Below are 19,051 nucleotides of genomic sequence, written 5' to 3' on the forward strand. Positions count from 1 at the left end.
CTCTGGCTGGTTAACCCCACCCTTTCTGAGCCAATGCAAATTTTTGCTAACTATGCACCTCAGAACAATCCCACTGGGTCTGGTCTAACTAGGAACAATAATGTTATCCCTATACCCACTGTTTTGAAATAAACCATGGAGAAAAAAAATAAAGAATGCATCTTCCTGGCAGTTGGTTCTAGTTTATTCATTATGGTGATTTTTAGTTTTATTGATTTTAGAGAGACAGGAACATTGATCTGTTCCTGTATGTGCGCTGACCGAGGAACAAACTGACAACCTCTGTGCTTCAGGCCAAGGCTCTAACCAACCGAGCTATAGGCTAGGGCATCGTTTTCTTTTTTCAATGTTTTAAAACCAGAACAGTAAGAAAACTAACGCATGTTCTAAAGTCCAAGGTAACAACACTTCAGCCTCCAGGACTTCAGCTCTGTGGCCATCTGGTCTCTGCCTGATCTTTCTAACCAATCCTTTACATCTGGGCCACTTGCTCAGCTGGATTTGATCCCAAGGTGAAATGACAATTGCACTTATCCTCTGGTTCCCTGGTGGCAACCACTGCTTAGCTACTATTTAGAATTATCCAGAGACCCTGGAGACAGATCTGGGGGCATGGGGTGAAACAACTTATTTAAAGCACTGTTTTCACATATTCAGAGAAAGCAATGTATCGTTTGCCCAGTAAGTGTGCTTTGTTTCTCCGCTTCTCTACCCAACCTGGATTACCTCTCTTTACTCTGGTTGGCCGTGGATCCTGCTCAAAGCACTCCCCATCTCATTTTGCCTTAATCCAGGGGCTCACACAAACAGGATATAACCAAACCTTACTCAGACTGCAAAATGATGTACATTTTAAGCCCCAAGGGTTGAAACTAAGTAGCATGATGAGAGTGACTGCTTTGGATTAACCTACCAGTGCTGCCTCTTCCCTAAGCATACACGTCTTATTTCCACAGTCAGCACTCAGCAGCTGTTGTAAAGAAAACCATTTTCCCCAGTGAGGCCTGGTCTGTTTGCTGAGATGGTAGCTTTGGAGAGAGTGAGGAGTCAGGTTATTCTCAACTTGATTCCAGTTTCTTTGGACTGTATTCTCAGGACAAGGTCAGAACAGATTCATCTTTACCCTAATTTACAGACTCCTTAAAAGAAAATTCTAGGCTTGAAAAAAATAAAGTATGAGAATTAAGGTCCTATTTTTTAAGGGAAGGCCATAGTGGACTGAGAAAGCCAAGCTTGCTGCTGGTACAGTGATTTCCCGTCATTAACTCTGATGACCCAGGACACATGGGAATGTGAAGGCCCACTTCTCCCTCCCAATGGCTTAGCTGGAGGGCCTGGGCTATTCCACTCCACACAGGTCCATATTCTGGTACCTTTGCCTTCCTAGCGTTGGGCTGAATGGTCGCCATCTCTAAAATGTGCTAGAAATCAGAAAACCAAGCCTTATAAATGGATTACCCAAATACAGTGTGTCCGTAAAGTCATGGTGCACTTTTGACTGGTCATAGGAAAGCAACAAAAGACGATAGAAATGTGAAATCTGCTCCAAATAAAAGGAAAACTCTCCCAGTTTCATACCTCTTCAGTGCAGTTTGATGTAGGCTCACGCACAAATTTTTTAGGGCTCCTTAGGTAGCTATCCCGTATAGCCTCTACAGACTCATCACTGACTGATGGCCTACCAGAACGGGGTTTCTCCACCAAACTGCCAGTTTCCTTCAACTGCTTATCCCACCGAGTAATGTTATTCCTATGTGGTGGCGCTTCGTTATAAACGCGCCGATATTCACGTTGCACTTCGGTCACAGATTCGAATTTAGCGAGCCACAGAACACACTGAACTTTCCTTTGTACCGTCCACATCTCCACTGGCATGGCCATGGGCTGCTCCACTGTATACACGGTGTTACGTCATCATCTGCGCATGCGCACATGCTGCCACATCATCCTACAGAAACTGGGAGGGTTTTCCTTTTATTTGGTGCAAATTTCACATTTCTATCGTCTTTTGTTGCTTTCCTGTGACAGGTCAAAAGTGCACCATGACCTTACGGACACACTGTATATGAGCTCCATGGCCCCTGCCTTCCCCCTTGATTCCTGGGATCAGACCAGGATGCAGCTGATAATTAAGAACACAATCCAAAGGCTGAAGGATGTGATTTTTCTTCTTTTTTTTTTAAGGTAAGAAGAGGGGAGACAGTGAGACAGACTCCCACATTCACCCTACCCAGCAACCCCGTCTGGGCCCAGTGCTCAAGTGCTAAGCTATTTTTAGCATCTGAGGCTGACGCATATGAATCAACTGAGCTATCCTCAGCACTTGGGACCAGCTCAAAACAATTGAGCCACTGGCTATGGGAGGGGAAGGGAAAGAGAAAGGGGAGAGGGGAGAGATGTTCACTTCTCCTGTGTGCCCTGACCAGGAATCGAACCCAGGACATCCATATATGGGACCAATGCTCTATCTCAGTGGTAGTCAACCTGGTCCCTACCGCCCACTAGTGGGCGTTCCAGCTTTCATGGTGGGCGGTAGCGGAGCAACCAAAGTATAAATAAAATGATAGTTTTAACTATAGTAAGTTGTTTTATAAAGATTTATTCTGCCAAACTTAGCAAAAATCCGACATAAAGTACTTGGTAAGTAATTATTATTATATGCTTTAACTTGCTGTAACTCTGCTTTATAAATTTTTTTTTTTTTTCTTTTTTTTTTTTTTTCATTTTCTTTTCTGAAGCTGGAAACAGGGAGAGACAGTCAGACAGACTCCCGCATGCGCCCGACCGGGATCCACCCGGCATGCCCACCATGGGGCGACGCTCTGCCCACCAGGGGGCGATGCTCTGCCCATCCTGGGCGTCGCCATGTTGCGACCATCCTGGGCGTCGCCATATTGCGACCAGAGCCACTCTAGCGCCTGGGGCAGAGGCCACAGAGCCATCCCCAGCGCCCGGGCCATCTTTGCTCCAATGGAGCCTGGCTGCGGGAGGGGAAGAGAGAGACAGAGAGGAAGGCGCGGCGGAGGGGTGGAGAAGCAAATGGGCGCTTCTCCTATGTGCCCTGGCCGGGAATCGAACCCGGGTCCTCCGCACGCTAGGCCGACGCTCTACCGCTGAGCCAACCGGCCAGGGCTGCTTTATAAATTTTATAAAGTAAAGTTACTTCCCTACTTTATAAATCACCTTACTGTGGAACCGGTGGACGGTTAGAAAATTTCACTACTAACAGATATAAAAGTGAGCGGTAGGTATAAAAAGGTTGACTACCCCTGCTCTATCTACTGAGCCACTGGCCAGGGCCTAAATGATTTCTTTGGATTTACATTCTGTGAAATACAAATATTGATTCAGTGAGTGAGTATATGAGAAAAGGTCCTCTTAAATGATATCATCCCTTAAAAACACTATTTTTCCCAAGTCTGGATTTCCCAAAGTTACATCACTCACAATTAAGCCTGTTTTCCATTTTTGCCATTTGAAGGCTTATCTACTTCTGGTCTGAACCAGGGAATATGGATAGAACCCACCACAACTGATTCAACACCACAAGAGTATTTTATTTCAAACTCTGGTCCCTGCCCTGTGATAAGAAAGAAAATTCTGCTTGTTTGCTCCTGATAGTCTCTGCTGCGGGAAAACCTGGTGTCAAGTGTTCTCTGAAACATGGTGTCTTTCATAAAGATCCAGAAGGTAGGCATGAAATTTAAAAAAGAAGTGGGTCCAGAGCTGTACACAGAAGCCCCCAACCTGGGCCCAGCCCTCCGCTGTGGTTCTTGAGAATGAGACTGCTGAAGAGACTCAAGCAGGACAGCGAAGCACAAGGGTAGTTCTTTCTCCAGCATGATGAAGATGGATGACTTCACAGCTCCCAGCCACCTCATCACCCGTGCTTCAACCCCGCTGTCGTTTCTGCCATCAGGCTTGCAGAGGCTTATGGGCCTCTCCTTGTGGTTCTTCATAGTCTTCCCAGGGTTTCAGCTGGGGGCCAGGGATCATCACCGTCTGAAAGAGCAGGAAGCTGAGTTATCCACCATCCAAGGCCATGGCTCACCCAGGAGAGATTCACCCTCCCCTTCGTACTCACTGACAGGATTCCCCTTCACTGGTGCTGCATCACCCCCCTCTCCACTAGGTGGCGCCCAACAGGACTGGCTTAGGATGCCTCAGTCCTCTTAAACCACAAAAGCTGCCTGCCCTACCTTAAGAATGGGCTGCTTAGGAGGTGCCCATGGAGGGACGATCTTGCCGTGCATTCTCCAGCTCCCATAGGGGTTTGTCAGTTGCTTTTCAAAGACAACATACTCCAGGACATCCTTGGGCACATCTTCTTGTCCGTACATCAATCTGCCAAACCGGTCATAGACTGCCAAGGTCTGCAAGGATGAAAGCAAGTCTGGCCTGTTAGCTTTCAGAGTTGTTTGTTTCTGGGTTGGTTTGTTTTTGCACACAACCATAACAGAATGTTTCAATGGGTAGAAAAAAATTATCTCAGAATTCTGAATCTAGACTAACTGATCAACCACTGACACTTTTTATTATTAGAGCAGTTTTTGACTGAGAAGGGGAGCAGAAAGGAAGTCTAAACCAGGAAGGGTAGCAGAGAAGTATCCTTGCACCTGTCTCAGCATAGCTAACTACCAGCAGTGGGAAAGGCATAGGGACACAGAAGGAAGACCAAAGGGAACCTTTCCTTAGAACCCCCAGCCCTCGGCAGCTGTAGCCAGAATTCCAGAAGCAGGTGCCCAACCTGAGAATGAAGAAAAGCTGGGAGAAAAGCAGACTGGTGCCTCTACCTGCCGGGTATGCATGCGGACGGTGATCTGGCCATATATGTTGCCCTGGTTCACCATACTTGAGCAGCGAACCTGAACCACTCGGGGTGGCTCTAAAGATTCCACAAAGCTCCAGCGGACAGTCTTATATTGGATGTCCCAGACCATTTCCTAAGGGCAGAAGAGAACAAATTCTACTAAGTTCTTCCCTCCCTTTGGGAAACTGGTGCTTCCTTCCACACCTGTTCTCACTCCTGGCAATACTACAGCCAATATGCAACATTTTCCACCAAATACTTCCTTTTTTTCCTTTTCCAAGTGAGAGGAGGGGAAATAGACAGACTCCCACATGTACCCTGACCAGGATCCACCTGGCAAGCCCCATCTGGGGCTGATGCTCTGCCCATCTGGGGCCATGCTTGCAACTGAGCTATTTTTAGCGCCTGAGGTGAAGGCTCCACAGAGCCATCTTCAGCGCCTGGGACCAATGTGCTAGAACCAATCGAGCCATGGCTGCAGGAGGGGAAGAGAGAGGGAGAGAGAAGGGGGACAGTAGGGGTGGAGAAGCAGATGGTCGCTTCTCCTGTGTGCCCTGACCAGGAATCGAACCCGGGACATCCACATGCCAAGCTGACATTTTACCACTAAGCCAACCGGCCAGGGCCACCAAATGCTTTCTTGTACCATCTTTTTCACCATCCTAAGATCTGATTAAGCCATTGCTCAAACCCACCTCACTATAACTCTTTTCATTTAAATCACAGCTCCAGATCAACCTATCTCCTTGAGGACCCTTCTCCAAATCAATGAAAACCACACTCCAAACTGCCATTTTACCTAATACACCCTTATCCCTCCCATACACTTTCTTTTTTACTTTTTTAATGATGTTATTGGGGTTACATTGGTTAATAAAATTATAGCTTTCAGGTGTATAATTCTATAATATATCATCTGTATATTATATTATGTGTTCACCACCCCAACCTCCCATACACTTTTATACTCTGCTAATTATTGCAAGTATTTCTGCTGGCTACATACATGCTGTTCTCCCACCCATTTCAGAAGAAGAGGGTGAGATTTTACAGGGATATTAAGGCTAGCCTGACTGGTGGTGGTGTAGAGGATAGAGTGTCAACCTGGGAGGCTAAGGTCCCAGATTCGAAACCCTGAGTCGCCAGCTTGAGCGCAGGCTCACCTGCTTCAGCACAGGCTCACTAGCTTGAGCCCAAAGGTCATTGATGTGAAGCCCAAGGTCACTGGCTTGCGCAAGGGCTCACTGGCTTGCCCTGGGTGCCCCAGGCAAAGCATGTATGAGAAGCGATCAATAAACAACTAAAGTGCAATTACAAGTTGATGCTTCTCATCTCTCTCTTCCTGTCTCTCTCTCCACCCCACCCCTCTCATTCATAAATAAATAAATAAAGGCTAACTGCTAAGACTAGGTTAGCTATCCCTGTCCCTAGGGAGATAAGGCCAAACTGATAGAAACTGATTTTTATGTTTTAGAAATTTATTTGAGAGAGATAGGAGGGAGGGATGAGAAGCATCAACTCATAGTTGCTTCACTTCAGTTATTCACTGATTGCTTCTCATATGTGCCTTGACCTGGGGGGCTCAAGCTGAGCCAGTGACTTTGGACTCTGGCCACTGACCTTGGGATCATGTTAATGATCTCGTGCTCAAACCAATGAACTCAATGAGCTCAAGCTTGGAGACCTTGGAGTTTCAAACCTGGGACCTTAGCATCCCTGGTCAACACTCTATCCACTGTGCCACCATCAGTTAGGCAGAAACTGATTCTTATTTTTGAATCACAAAGTCCCCCTCCTTGGCGGTCTCCAAAAGTACCTAACGCCCCTGTTACCACATAATGTAAGCCCTGTGAACGCTTGTTAAATCCTTTATTATAGTTTAGGCAAGTGGAGACTGGCCTAATGTGACCTATGCCCTGAGCTCAGGCTCTATACCTGAGGTTTCAGTACTGCTTGCTGAGGGGCTTCCTCTGTCCTCATTTCCATGGCCCTTACCAGAGTCCACATCAAGTCTCTACCATTTAGGCAAAAAGAATGGAACTTCAGCTTTTGCTTTAAACTTCCTGCATCTTCAAAACTGACCCTTCTAAGAAAACCAAAGGTGATGTCTATAATATGAGTATTCAGCCTTCCTAAGGATGAGAACCTACCGAAAAACAGTTTTCAGTTGCCAAGGTATGAAGTCGGTCATGGTCTGAGCTAAAAAAGAAAGAGATATATATCATTGACTTCTGCTTGTATAGTAAGTACCCTGTACGAAAGTTGAAAATAGCAAACAATTCAATTTATTTCTATAAACATTTTTTTCCTTCCTACTATAAGCCAGGTAACATGCTAAGTCCTAGGGACACAAAGATGAACAATAACATGATTTATCAGAAAATCCTGAGCTGGGTAACAGAGTCAGGTTAGGTCTGAATCTCAGGAGCAGAAAAACATTTCTCTGAAATTGCTACGCATTCTCAAGGTGGGCAAGAGACCCTTACTGGGACATAGGGACGGGTGTTTTGTTCCAAGCTGCAACAGGGAACAAAATCCAACGTAAATAATCAAAAGCTTATCTTCTCTCCTTACCTCAGAGACATCACTAGAACCACCTGGCATGGCCTTGTATCTTACACTGTCATCTCTGAACATAGCCAAAGATAACCAACCATCTCGCTTTCCTGGTCCATCCTCCCCTTCCCCATGCCCATCTCTGGTACTGCCACAGTGACCTAGTCATGCTGATTCTATGTGGTAAGAGTAAGAAGACAGACAGCAAACCCAGCCCCTGTACATACAAGATTTTAGGAGGATTTCTAACTGAGGAGTTTCAAATAAACCAAAGGGCACAGACTAGTTTCTTTTTTTTTTAATGTTTTTCTTTTTAAAGATTTTATTTTATTGATTTTACAGAGAGAAGGGGGGATGAGAAGTATCAACTCATAACATCAACTTCAGTTGTTCACTGATTAACAGTCATGTGTGCCAAGTCCAGGGTTTCAAACCGGTGACCTCAGTGTTCCAGGTGAATGCCCTATTCACTGCGCCACCCAGGCCAGACCAAATTAGTTTCTTTTATATACACATTCATGACTTTTCCCCACAGTTTATTACTTCCTAGGCAGTTAAGTCTTTGTCCCTTCGAAAATTCTTGTCTCTAATCCCAGAATGAGTAAGAGATTAGTTCCACCTGCTTCCCTTCCACCTCTGTTGCTAATAGAAAAGATTCCAGTTCATTTCTCCCACTGCAGCTCTAGAATAGATTATTAGACTGACTTGGTGATAGCTACCACAACCACCAAGCCTGGTACCTCTAAATGAACTCTTTCTCCTCACTATCCTGGCCAAGAAATCCTCAGTAGAAATTAATTCCCTGTTCTATGAATTCACTATTTTGCAATAGAACTTACACTGAAAAATAAAAAGGAGACATCTGCTTCTGGCAACATAAGAGCTACTGTAGGCCCTAGCCAGCTGAGTGGTAGAGCATCAGCTTGGTGTGTGGAAGTCCCGGGTTCAATTCCTGGCCAGGGCACACAGGAGAAGTGCCCATTTGCTTCTCCATCCCTCCCCCTCTCCTTTCTCTCCCTCGCTCTCTCTTTCCCTCCCGCAGCCAAGGCTCCATTGGAGCAAAGTTGGCCCGGATGCTGAGGATGGCTCTGTGGCCTCTGCCTCAGGCGTTAGAATGGTTCCAGTTGCAATGGAGCTACACCCCAGATGGGCAGAGCATTGCCCAATAGTTGGCTTGCCGGGTGGATCCTGGTCGGGTGCATGCAGGAGTCTGTCTTTCTGTCTCCCCGCTTCTCACTTAAGAAAAAAAAAAGCTGCCTGACCAGGCGGTGGCGCAGTGGATAGAGCGTCGGACTGGGATGCAGAGGACCCAGGTTCGAGACCCCGAGGTCGCCAGCTTGAGCATGGGCTCATCTGGTTTGAGCAAAAGTCTACCAGCTTGAACCCAAGGTCACTGGGTCCAACAAGGGGTTACTCGGTCTGCTGAAGGCCCTCAGTCAAGGCACATATGAGAAAGCAATCAATGAACAACTAAGGTGTTGCAAGCGCAATGAAAAATTAATGATTCATGCTTCTCATCTCTCTCCGTTCCTGTCTGTCTGTCCCTGTCTATCCCTCGCTCTGACTCACTCTCTGTCTCTGTAATAAATAAATAAATAAATAAAAATAAAGACTTAAAAAAAAAAAGCTACTGTAAAACTACTCCTACTATAAACAGCTAGAAATATTAAATAGAATATAATACACACAGACATACACTTTTTAGTTTTTAGCGAGAGAGCAAGAGAGATAGGAAGGGAGAGAAATGAGAAGCATCAACTCGCAGTTGTGTCACTTTAGTTGTTCACTGACTACTTCTCTTACGTGTCTTGACTGGTGGGCTCAGGCCAAACCAGTGACCCCTTGCTCAAGCCAGTGACCTTGGGGCTCAAGCAACATGGACACATTGAGAACACTATACTAAGTAAACTAAGTAAATCAGTAGAAGCTAAGAACTATATGATTTCACACATAGGTGGGATATAAAACTGAGACTCATGGACACAGATAAAAGTGAAGTGGTTACTGGAAAGAAGGGGGGAGGGGAAGGGGAGTAAAGAAGGACAAATATATGGTGACAGAAAATGATTTGACTTTGGGTGATGAGCACACAATGCAATCAACAGTTCAAATGCTATAGAGATGTCATAAATGGCAATATATCTTTTTTTTTTTTTAAGACCTTGGCTCAGTGGTAGAGCGACAACCTGGCATGGGGAAGTCCCAGGTCCAATTCCTGGTCAGGGCACACAGGAGAATCGACTGTCTGCTTCTCCTCCCTCCCCCTCTTCCTCCCCCCCTTCTTTTCCTCCTGCAGCCATGGCTCAATTGATTTGAGCACATTGGCCCCAGGCATTGAGAATGGCCCCATGGAGCCTCTGCCTCAGGCACTAAAAATAGCTCAGTTGCAAGCATTGGCCCTAGACAGGGGTCACCAGGTGGATCCTGGTCAGGGCGCATGCAATAGTCTGTCTCTCAATCTCTCCTCCTCTCATTTAAAAAAAAAGATTTTTATTTATTTATTTTAGAGAGAGGAGAGAGAGCAAGCAAGGAGGAGAGGATGAACAGGAAGCATCAACTCGTAGTAGTTGCTTCTTGTATATGCCTTGACCAGGCAAGCCTGGGGTTTCAAACCAGCGACCTCTGCATTCCAGGTCAACACTTTACCCGCTGCACCACCAGAGGTCAGGTCATATATCATCATGTTTAATGGCTAAGCAGTATTCCATTGCATATATGTACCACTTCTTCTTTATCCAATCCTCTACTGAGGTAGCCTTTGGTTGTTTCCATGTCTTAGGCACTGTGAACAATGCTGCGATGAACATGGGAATGCATATGTCTTTGCATACCAATGTTTCGAGTTTCTGGGTAGACACCCAGTAAAGGGATTGCTGGGTCATATGGTAACTTTATTCTTAATTTTTTGAGGTACTACCCACCAGACTGTCTTGCATAATGGCTATACCAGTTTACTTTCCCACCAGCAGTGTGTGAAGGTTCCTTTTTCTCCACAGCCTCTCCAACATTTGCTATTACTTATCTTGTTGATAACAGCCAATCGAACAGGTGTGAGGTGTTATCTCACTGTTGTTTTGATTTGCATTTCTCTAATAGCTAGAGAGGACTTTAGAGTACAGATTTGGGGTCCAGCCTGAAGCACAGCCACAGCAACCACAGCTCAAGAATGTCAGCAGCAGTCCAAGGACTGGTACTTTAAATTAGTCCAGGCCCTGCAGTGGTTTCTCATCTCTCTACCAGCCTTAACTTTTTCCTTGGTCGAATCAAGAAAAAGTTAAAAATTTTCAAAAGAAACTTATACAAAATATGGAAATGTACATAATTAAGATAAACACACAAAATGGGTCAGGAAGAACTGGGAATCAGGTGGGTGAAAACCAGCCGTTCAACAGAATCTCCCAACATCTGTGGGTGGAACTGAGCCAGATCACACAGTGCAAACTCCCACCAGCAGAGAGAAGGGGCAAGGACCACTCTAGGGTCCAATTATTTCCCACGTAGGAAGTTCTTCTACCATAAAACTCTTACCTGAAGGGGAAAAACATCTGTGCTTAGAATTATAGCTGCTGAGAACATAATGGGTACAAGATAGGGAGTTCACTTACTTGTTTAGACAAAGGTGAGCTTCAATGAAGATATCCTTAGCTTTTTCAGGGAAGTCCTTTATTTTAAAATTAGCATCAAATTCCCTTATCCTCCGTATTCTGTAAAATTAAGCATGAGAATCGTTTTTAAAGAATTCAATTCTGGCCCTGGCCGGTTGGCTCAGTGGTAGAGCGTCAGCCTGGCGTGCAGGAGTCCCAGGTTCGATTTCCGGCCAGGGCACACAGGAGAAGTACCCATCTGCTTCTCCACCCCTTCCCCTCTCCTTCCTCTCTGTCTCTCTTACCCTCCCGCAGCCAAGGCTCCATTGGAGCAAAGTTTGCCCGGGCGCTGATGTTCTATGGCCTCTGCCTCAGGCGCTAGAATGGCGCTGGTTGCAACAGAGCAACGCCCCAGATGGGTGGAGTATTGCCCCCTGGTGGGCATGCCGGGTGGATCCCAGTTGGGCGCATGCGGGAGTCTGTCTGACTGCCTCCCCGTTTCCAACTTCAGAAAAATACAAAAAAAAAAAAAAAAAAGAATTCAATTCTATAACTCATGGGTTACATTAACCTCCATTAATGTCTACCTACTTATACAATATTTGTTTTTTTTTCTTTATTTTTTTAAGATTATATTTATTGATTTGAGAGAGAGAAAGGTGGGGGAGGAGCAGGAAGCATCAACTCGCAGTAGTTGCTTCCCGTATTTGTCTTGACTGGGCAAGCCCAGGGTTTCCAACTGGTGACCACAGCATTCCAGGTCAATACGTTATCCACTGTGCCACCACAGGTCAGGCAAAAACCTTGGTCTTTCTTTAGAATGATTAATTTAAGTGTAAGTTAGAAGGTTCAATTTAAAGGACTTGATACATTCAAAAAACAACTATTGCCTAACTTGGAGTAGCGCAATGGATAAAGCTTTCACCTGGAATGCTGAGATTGCCGATTGGAAACTCTGGGCTTGTCCAGTCAAGGCACATACAGGAAGCAACTATACTTCTCCCCAAATTAGGGGATATTCCAAAATGAATATGAAGCGATAAACAGTGTATGAGTGGATGCTTCCTGCTCCTCCTCCTCTTCTCTCTCTCTCCTCTCTCTAAAATAAATAAATAAATAAATCTCCAAAAAAATAAAAAGTAGCCTGACAGGTGATGGTGCAGTGGATAAAGCATCGACCCGGGACACCAAGGTCCCAGGTCTGAAACCCCGAGGTTGCTGACTTGAGCACAGGCTCATCCAGCTTGAGAGTAGGCTCGCCAGCTTGAGCACAGGGTTACTGGCTTGAGAATGAAATCATCGACATGATCTCAAGATCCCTGGCTTGAGCCCAAAGGTCACTGGCTTGAGTTCAAGGTCACTGGCTTGAGCAACAGGTCACTGACTCAGCTGGGGCCCCTCAATCAAGGCACGTATGAGAAACAATCAATGAACAACTAAAGTGATGCAACTTGTGTTGATGCTTCTCATCTCTCCCTTTCTCTCCCCCCATACCCATCTCTCATAAATAAATAAAATGTAAAAGAAGTATATTAAAAATAAATGTAATATAACTTATTAATAAAGAACAAATATTACATGATCATCTCAATAGACAGAGTAAAAGCATTTCACGAAATCAACAAACCTCTTTACATTCTTTTCACCTCAGAGCCTTGCTTGTACTGTTTTGTCTCTCTAGACTGCTATTCCTTACTGCATCCCTTTACCCACCAAATTCCAAGCAAGTCTTTAGGTCCCACCTTTATATATCAGTTCTTCAGGGAAGCCTTCCCTGAATTCTCAGACCAAGTTATCTTTCCTGTCATATGTTCCCATAACACTCATACTTCACCATACCTCTAATTATTTAATTGTGTGTAATTATTATTTAATGACTGTTTTCCTATTCTAGATGATAACTCCATGATAAAACCACATGTGTTTTGTTCATCATCATGGACCCAAACACGAAAGAGTTTACACACAGTCCAGGAGAGAAATATATGAAAGGATATCATCACAGAATAGTTATTAGAATTAGTATGTAGAAGTGTACAGTTACAATTATAGCAAAGGCAGCTCCAGAAGGAGTCAGGGAAGGCTTAAAAGCAGACACAGTGCTCACCTGGTTCCTGAGGAATGAGCTGGAGTTACCAGGTAGAGAAGGGGGGAGGGGAGAGCCCTGCCTGGGTTGCTCAGTAGATAAAGCATCAACCCAGTGCACTGGAGGTCACGGGTTCAATCCCCAGTCAGGGTATGTACAAGAAGGAATCAATAAGTACACAACCAAATGGAACAACTTAGTCAAACAAATTGATGCTTCTCTATCTCCCTTACCCCTCTCTCTCCCTATTCAAATCAATGAAAATACATTTAAAAAAAAAAAAGAAGGGGAGAAAGACATTTTCTGAAAAAGACGTGCCAAAGACACAGAGGCACAGCACCATACTGTCAAAGAATTGGCAATTAGGATGAAAAAAGTGGAATAAGGAAATGATGATGAAGAAGCAGGCAAGAGCCAGATTATAAAAAGCCTTGGCTACCACTGAAGAAACCTGGATTTTATTCTTCAGGTAACAGGGAGCCACAAAAGAGTTTAAAGCTGGAAAGGTGATGTGCTAAGATCTGTATTTAGAGAACTAAGCTATGGCCACATGAAAAATTAACACCAACTCAATAAACTTGTGCAAAGAATTCTACATATGACCTAAAGAACCTTGGAGTGACAAATACTAAATGTTTCTGTCCTTTCAACTAAAAGAGGTACTCAGAAGGCTCTTGCTTCTGCTCCTTAACTAAGCCCAGTTAGCTCACAAGAAGAGGTCTGTCCCCTTGACCTTTTCTTTGGCTTTTCTTACTTTCTGAAATTTAAATTCTAATATATGCTTCTCATATATGCTCTTTTTTATTACTTTAAATTTTAAAATATGTAATCAAAAAGTCCTACAAGCGCTGGCCAGATAGCTCAGTTGGTTAAAACAGAGGTTACTGGTTCGATCACTGGTCAGAGCACATGCAGGAATGGATCAATGTCTGTCTGTCTGTCTGTCTCTCTCTCCCTTCTCTCTGGCTAAAAATCAATTGAAAAAAAAAAAGTCCTACAAACATGACAGTCAACTCCCTAACAGATGTTAAAAAAACAACCAATAAACAAACAACCAAACAAACAAAAAGGCTGAGATGTTAAGAATCAGAATGCACATATCATTATACATTTACTGTGGACTATACAAGAAAACACTGTCACGTTGTTAAGGGAATTATATCCAATACAATTAACCCAAGGTAGTCTCTCTGGAATAAAGTAGTAGCAAAAAATTTTTATTCTAATATTAACTCCCAGTTGTCTCAGACACCTACGACAATTGTGATGCCACATTCTTCTTCAATCGCTCAGTTTTCTGTGCTAGTCCTTCCTTTGAAAGAGAAGACACCCGAGCATCACCCTCTGGAGGAACATAGGCGTCAAAGATACCAGCTGTAATGAGAGGAGAAAACTAAGAAAGCACTCAAAGACTGAGAAAAAGTCATCTTGAGGCACTATAAAATTGGGAGGGACCCTGGATAAAGTAGACTAATGAACTAGACTTCCATGTAGCGAGAATCATGTTACATTAGAAAAAAACAGACCAAGATAATCTGTCTTCTCTCAGAGCCCCAGTTTCTTCTTGTACAAAATGGGGAAATTTCACCTTTACCTTTTAGAAATAGTGCAGAAACAAGACCAAAGATGACCTCATGAAATACAGTGTATACAAAATAAATCATTATTGAGGCTTGACTAATTTTGTGGTTAATTAAATACTGTCAATCATTGTCCACATCATTCCCCTTTCCAGATTATCTCTGACAGAAGGAGACTGGGTCTCAGAAATCAATGCCTCACCTGTACAGGCCAGACTTATGGGACGCTCCAAATGTTCTGGTGGAATGACCACACCTGCTTTCCGGGCATGTTCTATAAACTCCTTTTCTGATTTGTATTTGGGTTCATAAGCGGGCGGTGTGAAACGTTTTTTAGTTCTCACTGGAACTACAGCTATGGACTGCTTCACCAGGACTGGCTGGAAGGCAGGAAAGGTTAGGATATAGGTAAGCTGGAAAAAAAACTATCTTGAACAAATCCTAAGCAAAGGTAGAAAAGGCACACCCAAAGAATAACTTAGGAACAATTATAAAGCCACATTATGTTAGGAGAGAGATGCATTACTACCTTAACACTTAAAGGTGTTTACTAGAAACTAGTAAGCAACCTTTACTAATGCCACTGAACATCTGCTAAGCTTTCCTTTAGTACTCTCTATGCTACAGGACAATGTCAACTCCTAGGGATACAGATTGCTTAAAGCAAGGTTTCTGTTTTCAAAGAAATTTCAGTCTGATTGGGACACTTAAACATCAACTCAATGTGCAAATTAGCAGAATGCTATTATCAAAGCATAACAAAAGTCTTCTTCTTGGCATCTCTATTTTTATTGAGATTACATTCTGCTCATTCTATTGGTATCGTCACTGAAAACTTCAGTCGTCCTACTTCCCAACTGATTAATAAGCCCTTTAATGGCCAAGTCTCTTCTTTCTGACTACAGAGTTTGCTGAGACAGTACAGTGAAAATACCGGACTCTCTCTTTTCCAGCTACTGTTCCATTTAAGGCATTTAGAGAATCAAGGGGGAGCGAGACCAATTTCCAAACCATTCCGTGTTCCTCCTTTAAGCTCTCTCCGCCAAACATAACCAAACCAAACCGGAGAAACTTAATCCCCAAGGACTTGCTAGCTTTCATGGCCCTACCCAGACTTTCGCTACTCGACCACTTAGCTCAGTATTTGGGTGCCTTAAACTCTTCCCTAGTTTTGATATGACTCGTATCATCCGAGCTCATCAGGGACAATTGCAAAGGGAGTATTTCTCTCTACTCTGTCCTCTTCCTACAGCCCCTAGAGTTCTACCCAACCCGCCCCTACCCACCTGCCGGGACCACAATCCTAATGCCCTGGATAAGCAAGACAAACCCCGCCGCATGGAGGCAGCCATTTTATTCACGCAAAGGCTGCTGGGATGGGGACTAAGAGTGAAAAGTGTGGGGCAAGAGGGAAGACGCATAGGGTGGAGCCGGCTCGGGTGTGGAATTTTCCAGGGCGCGCGCCCTCCGCCGAAGAGTGAGCGGCGCGAGCGCGCGCGTGCCCGTGGAGTATGGACTGCGCGTGCGCGTTAAAATGGCGGTGGGGGTAGGGTGGGACGCACGGTTGTCACGCGCCAACCGGAGAACGCTGGTGCGCGAGCTGCGCGTGCGCATGATAGTTTGTGGTGGCCGGGGCTAGGTACATTCCTATATCATTGGTACATCGGTGCACCTTGTTTCAATTCAGAGAATAATGAAAAGGTGTGGCTCTTTTGAGACAAGAGGTTTTTTTTTTCGATGCCTACTTTGATTGCAAAGCGAGAGCAATAACGAATAGTTTCTTGGTCTGTATCTGACCTCGATACGCTGTGTAACTTAAAACGTGAGCCCTAGTTTTAGCAATCTGTACTGTGTGAAGAAAATTTTTTCTTAATGTCAAGTAAAGGGAATTAATGACTACTGTGGTTATTGAACAAACGTAATGACTGCATTCACTGAAGCAAAAGACACGTGAACCGACAAAAACATGTATTTGTCATTTTGGGAAAGAGGCACGGGATATTAAAAAGTAATATTAACAAATAATAGTTTACGCTTAGAAACGTTTACTGGGTGCCAGGCCATTCCTTAAGCATTTAAATATATTAATTAAATTACTTCTCGCTACAAACAAGAGTATTATTCTCCTTTTACATATGAGGTTGGATCGCAGAGGAATTGCAAATTTTACTTAAGGTCAGATGGCTAATAACTGGCAGAACTTGTATTCCAATACAAGCAGTCTTAACTCCAGAACCCATGCACTAACTACCATGCTGTTCTGCTTCATATTCAGTTGTTAAAAGATGGGTAATGTTAGCATCATCCTGGGAAATCCAGTGTTGTAGTCTTTGCTGAGTGGCAGACACAACACTTTCCATAGTTATCCATAGGTTCTTACCTTATTCTGACGATTAGTATTTATTGAGCATTTGCTACAGTATTTTGCAATGAGTTATATGAGCTATGTTATGCACATACAAGAGCTTACAGGCTAGAATAGAATTGCTACAAAGTTCCAGGAAAAGTGCTAGGGACTATCAAAGGAAAGAGAGAGACTACTTCTGGATTTGGGGATCAAATGGATTGTCTTAAATCTTGACTTCTCAACTATATTGCAAATTCTTTAAGGGTAATAATTCCCCTACCAGTCCTCGCTACAGCTTAAGATTATATCATTACACATTAGTAGCGACATGAAATTAGATGCCATATGTATATGTTAACTAAAGAATATGTATTATCAAGCATTTAAATGAGCAATATCTAGTCATTTTTTAACAGACTCCTATTATCTACTCTATGCCCCTGAAAATCAAACATGAATTTGTTTTTTATTGGTTTCCCCACTAAAATGAAGAAACCCACTCCATTAACTCATTATTAATACAGAACATTGATATAGTCTATCTGGTATTACTTGTTCCACTGTTAAGTTTTATGTTGACCTCACATGGCAGCCAATACATCCCAGATCATCCTCAGCCTACTTTCTGATCAGTTTCTCCAGAAATGTAAATTTGTTTCATATCAGCCTGGATAAAATAATAAGGGGAGTCAATATCATATAATTCATTCTGAGATGAATTATAAGTGGGCTTTTTTTAATTAGCTGCTCTTTTGGAAAATCATATTATCTTCCTGCCTGACCAGGCGGTGGCGCAGTGGATAGAGCGTCGGACTGGGATGTGGAGGACCCAGGTTCCAGACCCCGAGGTTGCCAGCTTGAGCGCTGGCTCATTTGGTTTGAGTAAAAGCTCACAAGCTTGGACCCAAGGTCGCTGGCTCCAGCAAGGGGTTACTTGGTCTGCTGTAGCCCCATGGTCAAGGCACATATGAGAAAGCAATCAAGGAACAACTAAGGTGTCGCAACAAAAAACTAATGATTGATGCTTCTCATCTCTCTCCATTCCTGTTTGTCCCTATCTATCCCTCTCTCTGACTCTCTCTCTCTGTCTCTGTAAAAAAAAAAAAAAAAAAAAAAGAAAATCATATTATCTTCCTGCCTCATTAACTCCATGGAAAATTGGGAGCTATCTGCTGGGGAAGTAACACCACAGGATATTTCTTTTTTTTTTTTTTTTTTTTTTTTTTTTTACAGGGACAGAGAGAGAGTCAGAGAGAGGGATAGATAGGGACAGACAGACAGGAACGGAGAGAGATGAGAAGCATCAATCATCAGTTTTTTTCGTTGGGACTCCTTAGTTGTTCATTGATAGCTTTCTCATATGTGCCTTGACTGCAGGCCTTCAGCAGACTGAGTAACCCCTTGCTTGAGCCAGCGACCTTGGGCCCGAGCTGGTGAGCTTTTTTTTTTTTGCTCAAACCAGATGAGCCTGCGCTCAAGCCGGCGACCTCGGGGTCTTGAACCTGCGTCCTGCATATCCCAGTCTGACGCTCTATCCGCTGCGCCACCGCCTGGTCAGGCCACAGGATATTTCTTAATCGTACAGCCCTATTAATTCACATTTCAGAAAAAGCAAGAGAAGAACAAGAAGGGAACCTGGGTAGTGGTGGCGCAGTGGATAGAGCGTATAGATCCAGCTTGAGCGTGGGGTCCCCAGCTTTAGCCTGGGGTTGCCAGCATGAGTGCGGGATCATGGACATGATCCCATGGTCACTGGCTTGAACCCAAAGGTCTCTGGCTTGAACAAGGGGGGTCACTGACTCTGCTGGAGCCCCCCAAATCAAACCATGTATGAGAAGCAATTAATGAACAACTAAAGTGATTCAACTACAGGTTGGTGCTTCTCTCTCCCTTCCCGTCTCTCTCTCTCTCTCTCAGAAAAAAAGAAAAAGCAGTATAAGGGAACTCATTCTGCAATTAGAGGTAGGAATAAAGTGGTTAGGGGATCAGCCACACAAAAGATAGTGTTGAACATAGCAGACACTCAAGAATTTATTTATTCAATAAATGAATAGAATTCTAGATGAAATATAATAAAGCAGAGAGCAA

At 43.9% G+C, this 19,051-nt stretch overlaps 1 protein-coding gene across 2 annotated transcripts; it reads right to left on the bottom strand.

Annotated features, from left to right (window-relative positions):
• Positions 1 to 3,536: 3,536 nt before the first annotated feature.
• On the bottom strand, positions 3,537 to 16,007 carry MRPL45 (mitochondrial ribosomal protein L45). Of its 2 annotated transcripts, XM_066366394.1 has the most exons (8): positions 15,903 to 16,007; positions 14,819 to 14,996; positions 14,293 to 14,410; positions 10,972 to 11,070; positions 6,961 to 7,009; positions 4,794 to 4,943; positions 4,200 to 4,373; positions 3,537 to 4,002 (listed from the first exon to the last, which is right to left on the bottom strand). In XM_066366394.1, exons 1-8 carry the CDS (start codon positions 15,966 to 15,968, stop codon positions 3,916 to 3,918), a joined length of 921 nt encoding a protein of 306 aa, XP_066222491.1. In that variant the 5' UTR covers positions 15,969 to 16,007; the 3' UTR covers positions 3,537 to 3,915. The 2 variants fall into 2 exon arrangements, with proteins under 2 accessions (XP_066222491.1, XP_066222492.1); XM_066366395.1 differs by lacking the exon at positions 4,794 to 4,943 and having other exon boundaries at positions 15,903 to 15,984.
• Between the last annotated feature and the right edge of the window lie 3,044 nt (positions 16,008 to 19,051).

Source organism: Saccopteryx leptura, chromosome 2 (assembly GCF_036850995.1).
Source record: "Saccopteryx leptura isolate mSacLep1 chromosome 2, mSacLep1_pri_phased_curated, whole genome shotgun sequence".
In the NCBI taxonomy this organism is placed as follows: domain Eukaryota; kingdom Metazoa; phylum Chordata; class Mammalia; order Chiroptera; family Emballonuridae; genus Saccopteryx; species Saccopteryx leptura.

Coding starts and splice junctions, on each gene's coding strand:
- MRPL45 (XM_066366394.1), bottom strand. CDS start 15,968: ATGGCTGCCTCCATGCGGCGGGGTTTGTCTTGCTTATCCAGGGCATTA. Junction 11,071..14,292: donor AATGTGGCATCACAATTGTC/GTAGGTGTCTGA, acceptor TTAATTTTACAG/AATACGGAGGATAAGGGAAT. Junction 7,010..10,971: donor GCTCACCTTTGTCTAAACAA/GTAAGTGAACTC, acceptor TTTCTTTTTTAG/CTCAGACCATGACCGACTTC.